At 42.4% G+C, this 17,312-nt stretch overlaps 1 protein-coding gene across 2 annotated transcripts in view; it reads left to right on the top strand.

Annotated features, from left to right (window-relative positions):
- The first annotated feature begins 1,399 nt into the window (after positions 1-1,399).
- The window catches only part of NAB2 (NGFI-A binding protein 2), a 122,744-nt gene continuing 106,831 nt past the window's right edge, over positions 1,400-17,312 (top strand). The window contains exon 1 of one of the 2 annotated variants that reach the window (XM_073613833.1): positions 1,400-1,827. In XM_073613833.1, coding sequence (XP_073469934.1) covers positions 1,771-1,827 — 57 coding nt within the window. In that variant the 5' untranslated portion in view covers positions 1,400-1,770. The remainder of the gene's footprint in view (positions 1,828-17,312) is intronic. The other variant, XM_073613832.1, reaches the window with a different exon arrangement.

Below are 17,312 nucleotides of genomic sequence, written 5' to 3'. Positions count from 1 at the left end.
CAGCTGTTACACATACAGATGGCTAAACGGGACAAGCATACACAGCCTGAAGCTAAACTGATTGGCTGATTCCATATCAGGTATAGTACTTAAGATGCAGACACTCATCTGACACTTGTCAGTCAATGGACTGCCGCCCGAAGGTCTGCGTCTCGAATATACACAGTCAAAGGTAAATACTTTAACTTAAATAGGCAAACTAGGGATACATATTCCCTTATCTCTATGCTGCCTCATGTTACATGTAGGACTAATTCAATATATCCTCTATCTATGATTTTCTTATACAGTACATCTTGGCTGTTAAGCTTTCAATCAGGCGTCTCTTGTGGATGCGCTGCAGTGATTGACCCTAGATCCATGACTGCCCAACCTCTATTTTTGTGGACTTGTCAGCCAGTCTGTATTCCCTCCATCATTGTTTTTACCCTGTTATGATTTATAATGAATGTTATCTATGTAAGTATCACTAGTCTTGATATAGAACACTGTGTAAAGTGTAGGTGTTGGCATTTTCTTACATTACTATATAAAAATTTTATTATTACTGTATTTTGTGTATTTTCTACATATTGTTACTTTCTATATTTTTCTGCCTAAAAAGTCCTAAGGGGCGACCTTTTTATGTACCGGTTGCATATTTCTTCATATTCTATTCATACAAGGATGTTGGCAGTGCCTTATACATTTCCAATTCTCATATCCCTTTTTTCTCTCTTATTATAAGCTTACCTATAGGTTAAAATAATCAAAACGAGTTCACTACCACTTTAAAATTATAATTACCTGTACCTGGGGTGTTTTGTGTGATTCAGTAGCCCTTTTTCCAGTAAGAATACACTACATTACATTTAAAATATATATTACTATACAATATAAGAAAACAATGACAGCAGCTTGAGCAGATAAAGCTCTCTTGCAATGAATACTGTAAGCTAAATTGTAGTAATAAGCACTATGTAGCTTCGCTCATAGAATTGGACACCTATGCTATATCTATCCCTCTATTTGATGCCCAATTTTGTTAAATGCTGGAATTATAGAAAAAACAACAGTACATAGGCTTAATATTGGTTCTTGTGACTTAGACCCCATACACACTATACAACTTTTGTTGTCTGATTTCCTTTAGATTTACCAAAACCATGTAGTGCAAGAGCCTTCCTGATTGCATACAAATTGAAAATCTTAAGGTTTGACCTTATATTATATGGCTTGGGTAAATCTAAAGGAAAAAATCTACAGAAATTTGTATAGTGTGTATCCAGGTTAAGGCAGGAATCTGGCAGATACAGACAAACCTATCATGTCTTGTTCATCATAATACATAAATGAATATAGGATGGTCAGTTTTTCATTCTGCATTGCTAAGATAGATGCTTTTGATTCAGGGCCCTTCCCCCAGTCCACCTACACAGACTCTGACATACAGAGAAAGAGTCTTATTGCAATGTGTATGTGGGTGGAAAACAGCAGCGAGAGCTCAGGCAAGGGGGAACCCAGAGAAAATCAGCAAGTGAGCCAGATACAGAGGCAGAGGGACCTGAGACAGGCAGATAGATAGATGCAGCTATAAGCAGACAACAAAGAGATCGAGGCAGGAATAGCTGAGGCCATACACTATGCAAGAGGCTCAGTTGTAGACAAGGACAAGGAAATACTAAAGAATTCACTTTCATATCAGCTGCATCATCAAGCGATTTAAACTCTGACAGTTTTTACTGCAGGCTTCGGGGGATATTGCCTATATTATACAAAATATTCCCCTACATGGCGGAAAGGGCTGGCAGATCAGACGACTTGAAGAGGGCATCCAAAGCAAGGCAAGTAAGTTAGCAAAGTGTAAAGATGTATATGGTTGTTCATTCATTGAGTATAGTCTTACTTTGTGTCAGTTTTGGTATATTTAATATTTAATCATGACTTTATGGCTTGCCTTGTTATTGGTAATTGTATTGTTAGATCAGCTTATCAAGTTTCAATGCATTTTTATTCAGTCTGTCTTTGAACACATTCTACGAGATGTGATGCAAATTCATTGTCTGGCATAGTCATGCAGTTTTCCTGACTTGGAATCAAGTTGTGTAAGGAGGTGGGCCACTTGGCTAATGTCTTTATAGCCCCTGCCAGTAAAAATGGAATTGATACCATTGAATCAAGCTGGAAACATAACACCGAAAAGCCTGTGCTACTTAGATGGTAGGTCTACTGATAATGTTTTGTTTTATTCTATGTTAAATATATCTTTATTAGAGGTTTCACAGGATATAAGCCATACATAGAGTGAATGGTCATGGTCTCATTGATGACACAGTGTGACATTGTAACACATTTTGCAAAGACAAAGTCTCATCATGGCACACAGTAACTAACATAAATCTTATTTGGAAACAATTGAGAACCACTATGGTAAAACTTCAACCAAGGGGGTAAGGGGAAGTAGAGGCATAGAGGGGGATGAAGGAAGGGGGGGGAGGGGATAGGAAGGGAGAGGGAACATTGGGTGGACTGGAATGGAAGCCCGTGTATAAGGAAGTCACTGAGAATCAAAAGGGAGCAATGTAGCTGAGAGGACAGGCAATCAGCATCAATTTACAGTACATTTGGGATGGAAAAGCCACGGGGACTTTTTTGGGCTAGCAGTCTCTCCATGACACATTGGAGGTTTAGGTCTAAAATCGTGTTAGCAATATTAGGTGGGGTAGTGGTACGCCATAATCTGACAATATGAGCTTAGCTGCCAGCAATACATGGCCAATATAGACCTAAATATATGTGGAAAGGTCTCTATCCCAATATGCAGTAATGCAAGGGTAGGGTTAGGATCTACCTGTTGGTCTGCTATGTCAGACATGAGAACAAATAAGATCTTAGAGACTAACAATACCATAAGATGTTGGGTAGAATGCCTTTGTCACCACATTGTCTCCAACATGTGGAAGAGCAGTTAGGATATATATGTGCAAGTTTGAAAGGCGTGAGGTACCAACTATGTAATGTCTTTAAGTAAAGTTCCCAATGGTTGGAAAATTGAGAGGCCCTGTTAGTAGCTTTGAACGCTTTTTGCCACATTGGTGCCAAGAAGGTTTCACTCAGCTCCAGCTCCCATTTCTGGAGTGGTGTAATCTGAGAGTATGCTCAGTCATCCTTCAGGATGGAGTAGAAGAGAGAGATACCCTTTTTTGGGGTACTGGGACTTGGAGAAAAATTGAAAAGCACAAGAAGGTAGGAAGGTCACAAGCAATATGGCGGAATGAAGGAAGTGGGAGATTCTGGTGTGAACGCTTCTGTGGGCAGTAATTTTTAGTTTAGTCATGTACAGGGGGTTTAGGGGTTTAATTTTTTGGTCAAGGTAAAGGTAATGAAGTTGAGCGATTGTATGAGTCCGCCAGTTGTGTAGATTGAGATCAGGGGTGCATTGGTACAGGGATTCAAGGGGTAGTGATAGTTTGTGCAAGGGGTGAGTAGTTGAGTAATATGCAGGAAACCCCTTTTTCTAAATGAGACCATGTGAGTAGGGTGTAGTAGAGATGATAAGGAGGGGAGTCCAGCACTAAGGGCCAGGAGCGTTCCTGAGTTCAGATGGGCAATAATGGGAGGTCATCATAATCGACCAAGTTTTTTGATCAGTGGGATGCCACCAATAATATATTTGGTCTAATAATGTCACATAATAATAGGATCAGATGTGTGGAAGTCCAGCCGCTCCTTTTTCTTTTTAGCCCAAGAGAAGGGGAAGGTTGATTTGATTTGTGTTATAACAGTTGGGGATAAATGTAGACCTAGTAGTAAGGATCTTGTGGCATTGAGTTTATAATAGGATATGCACTAAAGTAATCTAGTGTTGCTTGTATGGACTGAAGTGAACTGCAGCGGGTTTGTGACCATAAGGGTTACATTGTCTGCAAATAGACTGAGTTTATACTCCTCATCATGGAAAGGGATTCCTTATATATAAGGGTTGGATTGAATTTTGGTCGCAAGGGGTTCCATCATTAGGGCAAATATCAACAGGATAGTGGCCATCCTTGTCTGGTACCATTTGTGATGTTAAATGTAACTGAAAGGGTACCCAAGGTCAGGACTCTTGCTCCTGGATTGGAGTAGAGAGAGAGCATTGCAGAGTGAAACCATTCTTGGATACCAAATTTATACAAGACTGCTTTAATAAAACTCCAATGAACTCGGTCAAACACCTTCTCTTCATCCAATGAGAGGAGCAGAGAAGGCGTTTTATGAGTATTGCAATGATGGACAAGGTTGATTAGACGTCTTGTTGCGTCAGGGACTTGTCACCCTGGGATAAACCGTACTTGGCCAGGGTGGACATCAGAGGCAATAGTCTACATGAAATGACCTTAGCAAAAAGTTTTATATCCGTGTTCAGTAAAGATATAGTGTCTATAGCTGACTGGAGACAAAGGGTCTTTACCTGGTTTAGGAAAAGTGGTAACAATGGACTGCAACATTTCAGAGGGAAAGGAGCCAGAGGACGAGGCAAAACTGAAGAGAGTGGCTAAGCATGGTGATAATAGGTCTGATAGTTGTTTGAAGTATTCATTGGTGTAACCATCTGTGTACCTGGTGACTTATGGATGGGAAGGGACTTAATTGCATCCGCAATCTCTGAAGGCTTAAAGGATAGTGAAAATTTTTCATGTTGCATGGGAGAGAGAGAAGGGAGCTTACTTGAATTTAAAAAGATTCTATTGCTGCAGTAGTGGGTTGTGGTGCGGCAAGGTAAGTTGCTAGATTGTACAATGATGAATAATAAATGCGTAAGCTATGTTTTGAGGATTTTTGAGTAAGGTTTCAGTGGTTGGATGGAGCAGCGAGCAATTTTAGTTTTGGTTTGTTGTTGGGGGGGCTTAGTTTGTGTAAGTCTTCTTTCTGTCTTGTAGAAGACCTCATCAGTTTGCTTGGTCCTCTGGCGTTTGGCATAAGCATGTATTTTAATAAGGATGCCATGGTATAAAAGAGTCTGTGTCCGGAGTATCATTCGGCTCAAAAAACTGTTGGTTGGCCTGGCTTAGCTGACGACAAATGACAGGGTCAGCCAGGAGAGAAGAGTTAAGTCGCCACAGGTTCCGAGGATGTATCTTGGGAAGGCCAATTTCTAAAAGGATAGGGGGGTGGTCAGACCATGTGATGCACCCTATGGTGGAAGAGTGGACATTCTGGAGAGCGCATTTTTCTGTTATAAATAGGTCTATTCCTGAGTAAGAGGATTATGATGATGAGCAATAGGTAAAGTCCTGTTACGATCCATGTTGGCAGCGCCATAAGTCATATAGGTCATTTTGACAAAGGAACACTTTCAAAGACTGATGGGGCAGGCGTTTCCTTGAAGAAGTGTCGATGTAGGGGTTACCTACTGTGTTGAAATAACCCCTGATGATGAGATGGCCTTTTTTATGTGTAGATAGTAGGCAGAGGAAACTTTTGCAGAACTTCAGTTGCTTAGTGTTAGGAACGTACGCGTTGACCAAAGTATAGGTTGTCTGGTCGATGTTGCAAACCAGTAACAGATAGCACCCTTGGGGGTCTACTATTTTTTGAAGGAGGGACAATTAAAGGCGTTAAAGGCAATTAAAGGCGTTGTGTACTGCAATGAATAACCCACATTTTGATTTGTTTTATTTTAAAGTTAGCCATTAGTGGGTCATATATGGAGTTAAAGCTATGTTATGTCAAAAAACAGGATCACCATTTATGTAATTCTTTTCTGTAATACTACATTTTTCTGTAATGCTACATAAAAAAGTCCACAGATTTCTTAGTCACCTGTTTGTGCAAATGTATGTAAAAGCCACTAATTTTTGCCAAGGTGTATCTGCTTCTCTGGATGAGCCTACTCTTAGAATCATTTCACACTGAGGCGTTTTTTAGGCACTTTTGGGCTAAAAATAGCTCCTGTAAAGTGCCTGAAAAACGCCTCCCCTGCAGTCCCAGTGTGAAAGCCCGAGTGCTTTCACACTGGGGCATTGCGCTGGCAGGACGTTAAAAAAGTCCTCCAAGCAGCATCTTTGGGGTGGTGGAGGAGCGGTATACACCGCTCCTCCACCGCTCCTGCCCATTGAAATGAATGGCACTGCTGCCAAAGCACCTGCAAAGCGCTTCGGCAGCAGTGATACAAGGGTACATTTAACTCTTTATTCGGCTGCTAGTGGGGGGGTTAAATGCGCTCTGCTAGCGGCTGAATAGCGCCGCTAAAACAACGGTAAAGCACCGCTAAAAGTAGCAGCCCTTTACCGTCAACGCCCGCCCACCCCAGTGTGAAAGCAGCCTAAAAGTGTATCTTTTTTAATAAGTAGGGAAATCCTGTTTTGTATAAAGTAGGAAAGGGTAAAACACCCGTCTGTCTTTCTGTGTCCAAGTCTGGAGATTTTCTTTCACTTCCTCTCCTTTAGGAAATCTCTTCAAGGTGATGGAAATCTTATTTCCTATTGGGAGACTTGCCCACTTTCCTTGCCATGAACAACTAAAAAAATGTTGGTTTTCCCTCACTTTCAGTGACAGTGGTCACTGGGGCTAAAAGTGAGGGAAAAATACAGAGGACAAATACAAAAGACAAATACAGTGGATAAAACCTGACAGGGCTGCTGACATAATCATGATCTTACATAATTCTTTAGTATTACAAGTGGTATTCACTTATAGATTTTGATGGTCAGTCCTTTTTTATGCCCTCCCTTCAATAGCACCAGGCATCATGGTCTGACATAATTCTTTAGGGGTGCTTTTAGCTTTAGGCTTATAAGTGAAAATCTGAACTTAATTTTTAAATACACCAAATGAAACCATGCAGTCAAAGTACCCTTTAAAATTACAGACAATCTCGAGGCACCCCATTTTAAAATGTAAAAAACAAAACTAACATTTTTACATAACGCAGCAACATCCACACATGTAGGACACCCAACGTTAGAGCTAATTTATTCTTCCAAAGCAAATACATCTTTGCACACTGGTACTGACCAGTATTCCAATGTTTCTCTTCTCCTTCAGCTTCTCCCCCTCACACAGCTAAGTGCTGTTGGAGAGGGAAAAAAAGGATGCTGTGCAGGCGCCTGATGTCCTCCTTATCAACCAATGACATCATTGATTGTTAGGATGCCAGTGGCTGGGAGATTGTAATGGTGCACAATGAAAACCTGTGGCTTTGTGTAACTAAAGGACGGGCTTATATCACCTGCTGGTTTGTATACAATTTTGGGGCAATTTTTAAGGATTTTTCCAAGGCACCCCCAAAGAAACCTGAAGGCACCCCAGGGTCCTGGGCACCCTGGTTGAAAAAGGTTGATCTAGGCACAGGTGCACTTTAACTGTGGGAAGATTATTTGTAAACTGTAATGGGGCGTACACACGTTCGGACTTTTCAGCTACAAAAGTCCGACAGCCTGTCCGACAGACTTTCGACGGACTTTCGACGGACTTGCGGCGGACTTTCTAACGAACAGACTTGCCTACACACGATCACACAAAAGTCCGTCGAATTCTTACGTGATGACGTACACCGGACTAAAATAAGGAAGTTGATAGTCAGTAGCCAATAGCTGCCCTAGCGTGGGTTTTTGTCCGTCAGACTAGCATACAGACGAGCGGATTTTTCGACCGGACTCGAGTCCGTCGGAAAGATTTGAAGCATGTTTCAAATCTAAAGTCCGTCGGATTTGAGGCTGAAAAAGTCAGTTGAAAGTCCGGAGAAGCCCACACACGATCGGATTACCAGCCAGCTTTAGTCCGTCAGCGTCCGTTGGACTTTTGTAGACGAAAAGTCCGACCGTGTGTACGCGGCATAACCTTCTCAGCTCAGGAACGGCAGCAATTCACAATTAAAAAACACAAGGCACATTAGTTCACATAAACGGATACAACATATTTTTTATCCCAAATTTAGTTCTCCCTGTATAGAAAAGCCTCAAGAAAGGTACTACCTTTCAAATAGGGCTTAGACTTAAAATGTAACTCATAAGATATAATTAAAACACGAGTTTCAAAGCAGAGCAGCATTCACACATTTAATATGAACGTCACCCTCTGTGTTATTTTGCTGTGCTGTACTATTATTTTTTTTCCCCGCTCTTACCTGGTTATTTTCAAAACACCTACATGGCCAGCAAATTCAGCATTGCCCTGCTGTAATCCGCTGCTTTGTCGCCGCAGGACGATGCATGACACAGCCATCTTTTTTGCTTGGGAGTCGACTGTCCATGTTCTTGAAGCTCGCCCTGTTTGATGTTGTGTGGTGCATGCACAGTGTATTCGAGATCGCTCTAAAGCCTCCTAGGATGTGAGACATGAATATCCCAGGAGGCTTCAGGGAGGTGGGGATGTTATTCTCACCTAGACAAGAAAAACAGAAGTACGGGCAGCATGCCAAAAAAAAGGATATTTAATAACTTGAAAAATTGTTTTCAATCTTTTTAAATTCATTAATAGAATATTTGTGTTCCTGCCAGAAATACAATGAGGCTGTAATTTCCTATGATTCTGCTGTACTCAAATTTTAAGCATTGCCCGGTTCACCTCTGTGACATACACAACACCACCTATGTTATAAGCCTATGTTCACATCTTTGCATGCTGTGCAGGCTGCGTTTGTGAGGGCATGGCAGCCCATTCATTTAAATGGGCAGCCGTGCCTCGCAAACGCAGGGAAAAGGTCCTTTCAGGACCAGCCTTGCACCTTTCCAGGAATCGCAGCCCACATGGGAACTGCACTACAGTGCTGTTTCCACTGCGGGTGTGATTTCCAGTGTGGGCGTTGTGCCATTAAGATTAATGGCACCTGCCTGCAGGTCCCACATTTTGTGTGCGGGTGGTTGCAGCTGCACCTACACAAGTGTGAATGTAGGCTAAAGATGAGGAGCGGAAGAGATGTTCTGTAGTGTAAATCAGGAAAAAAGCAGTCTAGGGTAGCTGTGCTGTTTCTTCAAATATACAGAACAGTAAGGCTGGGTTCACACCTATGCAAATTAGAAACGGGTTTCCCCGCATCCAATTCGCATAGCAGGAGAATGTGACCGGCTCTCTATGGAGCTGGTTCACATATCTCCGGAGTGGCTGCGGAGTGCACTGCACATAAACGCTGTGCATCTTTAGCTCCATTTCTGGGCCGAATTCAGGCAAAGATTCGGCCCTGATTTGTCCCTGAACCAGAGAATGGGGACGCACAGCATTTCTGTGCAATCCGCAGCCGGTTCCAGTGGGCTCAATTAAAACTGCATCACTCATTTAAGAGCAATCCACGATGGATTGCTTTTCAAAGAGCAGTGCAGGCACGGTTGACCGGCATTTAGGAGATGATACTGTCAGCTCCTGAATGTCTTTTTTGACAGCTAAGCAAGCATTTTGAATAGGAATACCATGCTGCAGCCACTAGCCTACCATTTTGCTCACTGTTAATGTGCAGCCCCATCCACTTGAATAGATTATGTTTGGTGGCGCATCTCTAAAGGAGATGGGGGGGCAACATGGCTCAATCATTTGTACATCCCCATCTGGCTGCCTTTGCAGCTTAAGGTGGGGCTGTAAAAACACAGCTCAACGGCCTATTTTACCATCGTCCCCTGAGCGCTGTCACCCTAGGATGGGAAGTGTGTTACTGGCAAGATCAACTGGACCTGAAAATAATGCAAAAAATAAAAAAATAATGTAAAAAAGAGAAATTGAATGCAGCTCAGCTGCTACAACGAAGGACTGGTAAGTTGCAATATACAACACAGTGCAACACATTTTTTTTTTTTAACAGAAGAGTTTCTATTTGTCTCCAAAAGGAGAGAAAGTTTACATACAAATTACAGTATAGCTCTACTATACAAAAATAAATAGTAGTGAAAAGTGTCATGTGTAAAAGAACACAGAAAGTAATACAAGACAAGATATGGATCGAACCACAGAAATATATTCACATCAGCTGGTAAAGGACATCATTAGGTGAACCTGTCTAGGATGCTAGTATTTACTCACTAGCATGGTTGACTATTAGTTGTGAAAGGACATTATCGGCTTACCAGTGATTTTTCTTTTTGGGAGGGGGAGTATGGGAAGGATGAAAGGAGGAGAGGAGGGAATGAAGAGGATCAATGAAATTACAAGAGAGGGGGGGTGGGCCAGTGTAATACTGTATCCCCGTCTGGTTTCCTTTCTGTGTGAGTTTCCTAACAAGATGGCTGATTAGTGCTTGGTCCAGGCACCCCATATCTTTTCAAATTTCTTGGGGCATTTGCGATTCATATATGTGAGTTCATAAAGTGGCAATACGGAATCAATCAGGGCTCCCCAATGGAAAGCCGTGGGGGGGGTTGAGGCTGCTTCCATTTAGTTAAGATAGTTTTCCTGGCATAAAACAGGGGAATAGAATACAAACAGTCTCTTATGTGTGTTAGGTGTGACATTATCACATATACCCAGGAGCAGGACAAGAGGGTCAATTCCTATATGCAAGTGGCCTACTGAATTGATTACAGCAACCACTTCTGACCAAAATTGTTGAATAAAAGGGAAAGACCAGACAACACGTAAGAATGTAGGGTTTGGAGTCATATTAAAATCCCTGGCCAGTATCACACCAGCTGAGGGGTATTTGACTATCAGCGGGGTAAGTTTATGAAGAATATCTAGGGTGGCTGGGGGGGAATGTAGAATCCCACAATCAAAAGTTCCAGTTTATCACACATTGCATGAAGGACCACGTATCTTCCCTCTGGGTCAAGATGGAGATCTAACAAGGTAAAGTGGAGAGACTTGTGGACCAGGACACTGACACCTCTAGAGTATGACGAAAAGGTCAAATGGTAGTACGATCCCACCCAGGGCTTCCTGAGGGCCAGTGTCCTGCTCCCCACTAAGTGAGTCTCCTGCAGTATACACACATGGGGAGTATACTTTTTCAAGTGGTTCAATGCCAAAGACCATTTAAGCTTGGAGTTCAAGCCTAGAACGTTCCAAGATAAAATGGTAAGGGGAGCCATCAGAGTCGTATATCAGGAACTTGGGAGCATCGGATCAGTAATAATAACATATAGGCAGAGATCATCCATATAAAGAACATTGCAATAATCACTAGTATGAGAGCATAGTTAGAAAGCTGTCCGATGCCATCTAGTGCAAGGAGATCAGAGCTACACATTTTGCTTAAAAAACATAGAAAAAGGGAACAACAAAAAAATGAAAAACCTACATGGAGTAAGAACAGTCACTCCAACAGTGCCCCCAGCCCCCCCAGCCCCCCACCCGGAACCACCCCCCGAACTTCGCCGTGCCTCCTTCCCAAAAAGAAACATGGCAACTGCCAATGGGGGTCGTGAACAGTGGGATACTTAAGTGTCTCAGTACATACAAAGAGTCCTCCTGTAAAATTGAAAGATTAACAGTCCCCGCAGATTGAATGGTCACCCGGAAAAATTTCGGGGGTACAAGACTTAAACAGGTTGCAAACTGTCCTTGAACTTGAACGGCGCCCCCCCCCCCCTTCACCAGTAAGATATGTGAGAGCGAGGGTAGTGCTCTGAGTTAGAGGTGAACCCAGACATGAAAACTTTCCAGAGTACATACAAAGTTGCAGGCACCTTGCAGGCTCAGGCAGTCTATCCTCCAACACGTGGCAGTGGCGGGGGGGGGGGGGGGGGTAGCATGAGCATGGTCTAGCCATGCAAACAGAGGAAAACAGGCAGGTAAAAATACAAATATGCTATATAGCTTACAGTTAGTATCAGCCTCTAGGTAGGGTCTCCAGCCATTGCGACGCATCTTAAGGGGAGGTAAGGAAGCGTACCGTCTTCCCATCTTGCACTCTCAGCCAGGTGGGGAACAGCATACTATATTTGATTTCCTTGTTGCGCAGGTTTAGCTTCACATGGTCCAAGGAGCGGCAAAGCTTCTGAGTGTCCACCGAGTAGTCAGGGAAGATCATGAGTTTCGCTTTCTCATGGCGCAGCACTTCTATCTTTCTTGCTTCTCACAGGACCAGATCCTGGTCCCTTAAATTCAGGAGCTTCTGGATGGAAGTGCGTGGAGAAGCTCCCTGCGGCCCCTGGGTAGCAGATATTCTATGTGCCCTTTCCACCACAAAGAAATTAGAGAATGGGGCGCGTGGAAGGAGGGTGCACATCAGATGCTCCGTGAATGCTGTCGGGTCGGTCCCCTCTGCTCCTTTCGGCAGCCCCACGATGCAGAGATTATTCCACCTATTGTGGTTCTCGCTGTCCTCCACACAAGCCTCTAGGGTCTTAATCTTCCTCTGAAGTGTGAGGAGGAAGGCAGTGAGATCTTGCAGTGTGTCTTCTGCATCCCTCACACGGCGCTCTGCCTCTGTAAGACGGGAATGGAAGCAGTCCATATCTCGACGGATCAGACTGATGTCCAGCTGCATAGTTTCTATCTTACCCGTTAGGGTCGATTGGCAGGTGTTGATTGCCTGTATCAGGGCATCAAAGTTGGACTGCTCCCTCAGCGCTGGGTCTGTGTCAGTGTCTTCCATTTGGGACGCCATGTTAGTTGCGGTGGCGGGAGTTTTAGCTGCTTTTTGGGACTTGCGGGTGGTCAGGACACCTTTCCCCTTGGTTATACCTGTCACCGCCGATAGATCGTCCTTTCTAGGCAGGATAAGATAGCCAGTCTGCAGGGGAAAAGGGCATAAAGCAGGGGGCTGGGAGAGAGCTCACTCAGTGCACGTCTGCTCCAGTAGCCATCTTGAACACGTCCCCGTACAACACATAGTTTAATTATTATGCAGACTGTGAGCAGTTTGAGTGTTTGTTCCCTATAGTGGTTAAGCTTAGAGGTCGACCGATATGGGTTTTTCTCTGGCCGATGCCGATGCCGATATTTAGAAATCGCGGTGGCCGATGGCCGATATGTGATGCCGATTTTTTTGGGCCGATATATTTGGCCGATTTTTTTTTTTTTCCTTTCTTTTTTCCCTTCATCTCATAAAATCTAACAGTTAGACCCCTTTCACACTGGGGCGTTTTTCAGGCGCTTTTGGGCTAAAAATAGCACCTGTAAAGTGCCTGTAAAACGGCTCCCCTGCAGTCTCAGTGTGAGATCCCGAGTGCTTTCACACTGAGGCGATGCGCTGGCAGGATGTAAAAAAAAGTCCTGCAAACGGCATCTTTGGAGCGGTGTATACTGCTGCTCCACCACTCCTGCCCATTGAAATGAATGCGCACCGCTACCGAAGCGCCTGCAAAGCGTTTTGGCAGCGGCGCTTCAGGGGCGCATTTAACCCCTTCCTCGGCCGCTAGCTGGGTTATAAGCGCCCCGCTAGCAGCCGAAAAGCGCCTCTAAAATGACGGTAAAGCGCCGCTAAAACTAGCAGCGTTTTACCATCAACGCATGCCCGCTCCAGTGTGAAAGCAGCCTTAAGTAATACAGAAATTTTTTTTCATTTAAACATTAAACAAAACAAACCTTCAATCAGTTCACTTGTATGTATAATTTAGAAAAAAAACCTAAAAAAAAAAAAAAAACCCTATCTTAAATAATAAATACACAAAAACAGGTAATCAAAACTTTTGGACGAAAAAAAATGGGCTAACTTTACTGCTTATTTTTTTTTTTTTAATTCATTACTGTATTTTTTTTTTTTAAATTGCGTTTGAAAGACCGCTGCGCAAATACCGTGTGACATAAAATATTGCAACAATCACCATTTTATTCCCTAGGGTCTCTGCTAAAAAAATACATATAATGTTTGGGGGTTCTAAGTGATTTTCTAGCAGAAAATACAGGATTTTTACTTGTAAGCAACAAGTGTCAGAAAAGATTTAGTCTTTAAATGGTTAAACTGAAAACTTCTACACACGGAGTTCAGTCTATTGATAAAAAGAACCTGAAAGAGATACAAATGTATCTTCTTATCAGACTTGGCAGGCTGCCCAGAGGAGGGGAGAATCCTCTCCACAGATAACTTAGGGAAACTTGCATTAACTTCTATTACAGAAGTCATTTGCAAGTCACGGCTGAAGTTATAATCGGCCTTTTTTATCAGCACAATCGGCCGATGCCGATTAAGTAAAAAACGCCAAATATCGGCCGATATATCGGCCGGCCGATATATCGGTCGACCTCTAGTTAAGCTACACATGTCTATATTTAGATGTAAAAAATGAAGAAGTTATATAAAATATTGCTTTAAGCTAAGTGCTACAATAATAACGCAAAAAAAATGCTCACTGAGAATATTCTAAACTTTCCCTTAAAACAGTCCCAATGGTAGCCAGCACACTTTACCTGTGATATGCTCACCCCCAAAGAAATATTCAAACAAATCCATAACCTGTCTTGTAGGGGAGCTAAATCAAAGCATCTGTATTTAATTAACAATGTTTAGATGGAGTTTAGAACATCTTTCCCAAGACAATAAAACGGAAAGCTAAATGTTCCATATAAAAAGACTCTTGGCACCATTTCTGTGTGGATGTGCTACTGGAGGATTTCTTATCTAAGAGCCATGAAACAAATCCCTGTAATTGACAGCTGCTGGGCTAGATGTCAAGGCTTGATTCATTGTGTCATTGTGTTTATGCAATACAAGGGAATGTGTTTAATAGGACATCACATAATATATCAGTAGAAAGGTTAGTTGCCTCTTTCTTTTGCAGAATAAAGAAATTACAGATTGATAGTCATAAATGTCCTTAGTGCTTAGTGCGTGACTATAATACAATGTGTCGTGTTGATCCCGATATTTTATTACATAATCTTTTACCCTTTCTTTTGCATTTAAATCTGTGTTTATTTTGGTCAAAATTACTTACACAATGCAAGGTATTGTCGTGGAGAATAAATAGCCGAACTAGAAACAGAAAGATGGTTACTTGGCAATGCAAGGGATACATTTTCACTATCTCTATACCATACATTATCTCTCAACTTTCTGGATGAGTAGAAGTGACATCTTCTAGTACAAATTATGTCAACAAGGACACAACCCTACCCCCCACCCACACACCGTTTATGTGCGAAGAATTAATGTGCTAAAAAATTTGCATTTTCACTACTACCCTTCTGGGGTAGTATTATGCCCCGTACACACGATCGGACTTTCCGACAACAAAACTGTGGAATTTTGTTCAAAGGTTGTTGGCTCCAACTTGTCTTGCATACACACTGTCACACAAATGTTGGCCAACAATTACGAACGTGGGAACGTGGTGACGTACAAGACGTACGACGAGCTGAGAAAAAGGAAGTTCAATAACCAGCGCAGCTCCTTCTGCTTGATTCCGAGCATGCGTGAACTTTTGTGCGTCAGACTTGTGTACACACGATCGGAAATTCAAACAAACAAAGTTTTGTAAGCGGAAAATTTGAGAACCTGCTAGACAACATTTGTTAGCGGAAAGTCCGACAACAAATGTTCGATGGAGCACACACACTTTCAGACTTTCAGCCAACAAGCTCACATCCAACATTTGTTGTTGGAAAATCCGATCGTGTGTATGGGGCATAACACTTTTTTTTTAAAAACAGATTTACATATCAGACCAAAAAGGGAAACAACTGAGGAGCAATAAGGGAGATTTGGCTATAAAAAGTGGTTCCTTTAAATGAGGGACATTTGGAAGCTATGCTATACTAATTGACAGGGCTATATGATATAAATGAAATTTCCTGACAAGCAGGGAAATTGCAGAAAGTAACAATAGCTAGAATTGTATTAGAGCTTGGGCACAAAGCCACAGTCTCATGTACCTTTATGCTTTCTGTGGAAGACAAGGGCTAAAGCAAGCTAGAACCCAGAGAACATCAACAAGTGAGCCAATCAGGAAGAGGGACATGAGTAGCTGGATATATAGATACTTTGATACTGAAATATAGGTTCAGTTGTTGGCTTTCTTTTGAAAGAGTTCAGTGTAGTTATTGAGGGATCATGGGGTTTACTTTTAGTTCTAGGATCAAGGTTACGTTTAAGGGTTTCTAGGTAAGGAGTAGGAGGGGAGGTTATATGTTAAGAGCCTATCTTAGGGGAGTTTTACGTAAAACATTTTTCAATTTTGGATAGAGTAAGGGAGAGTTGAAACCCCTGTCAGTTTTTTGCCATCTGTGACCCATTGGGGAAAGTTTCCTTTCATATCTATAGCCAAAACAATAAATAAAGTAAAAATCCCTCAAAATTGAGGGAAACCCTGGTGGTCACCAGAACCAGTATCCTCATTGGAAGATTATCCCTCTATTCCAGTGCTCCTGTAAGCCAGAATTAGGGATTTTCTTTCCCTTTCACCCTCGGTGATAACGGTACACAGGACAAATGGAAAGGGTGACTATCCCTAACGGGGACGCAGAAAACAATGAAAACCTTTCAAATGTTTTACTCCCTCTTCACTCTATCCTAAACTAATAAAAAGTGTTGCCTTTGGATGTACTTTAGGTGGAATAAAGTAATGTCAAAGTTAAGGCTCAGGCAATTCAGCTCTCCCATCTGTATACCCCTTATGGACCAAAGCAATTTTTACATTTCAGCGAGGGGCTGTTTGATTCAGCAATAACTTTGCCATGACTTAACCACTTAGTACAGCAATGTACTGTGATTGAACGGCGCTCTAGGCAAAGAGATGTACCCGTATGTCACTGCCTACCTCCAGGTCTAGGGCATGCACATCAATATACACTTATTGGGATTTTTTTAATTTTTATTAAAAACATGTAGCAGAATACATTTTGCCCAAAATTGATAAAGAAATTAGATTTTTTACTTTTTTTTATTGGATATGTTTTAGAGCAGAAAGTAAAAAAAAATTGTTTCATAGGATGGTTAAAAGAGAAGTGTGGGATTTTTTTATTATTTTAGATTAATACTTACCTATGTGGATGGAGCATCAGACCAATGCTGCAGCTGTTTCCTGCCGTCTCTGCACTGAGAGTCAGGGGGACAGATGCCCGAGAGGAGAGCTGCTGACTGTCAGTCAGCAGCTCTCCTCTCTGCTTCTCCACGCTCAATGGAGCGATTAGCTGTCGAGGGGCGGGGAGCAGCCGCCTCAGCGTCTTAGCGGCTCTCTGAGACAGCCATCAATCAAGGCAGCTTGCGGATCCAGACTTGGAATTCGGGATGATGCACTACCTCGACTGATGGCAGGGACGTCAGCGGAGAGAGCGGATTTCAGACCGCCCTCTGCTGAAAATGGGTCACAGGAGTGAAAAACAAATTGCACTCCTGTGACCCATAGGAGAAGCCCAGCCTAAAAAGCTCAGGCTGGACTTCTCCTTTAAGTGTTCAGGTAGGAGCGAGATATATTTTGGGAGTCATGTTAATGTAAGAGATTCTTTTCTAAAAATAAGCCTTAAGAGAGCTAAATGTTTTTAAC

Source organism: Aquarana catesbeiana, linkage group LG02 (assembly GCF_042186555.1).
Source record: "Aquarana catesbeiana isolate 2022-GZ linkage group LG02, ASM4218655v1, whole genome shotgun sequence".
Classification (NCBI taxonomy): Eukaryota; Metazoa; Chordata; class Amphibia; order Anura; family Ranidae; genus Aquarana; species Aquarana catesbeiana.
Note: the sequence above shows the minus strand (reverse complement) of the source record. Positions and strands in the feature narration are given on the sequence as shown.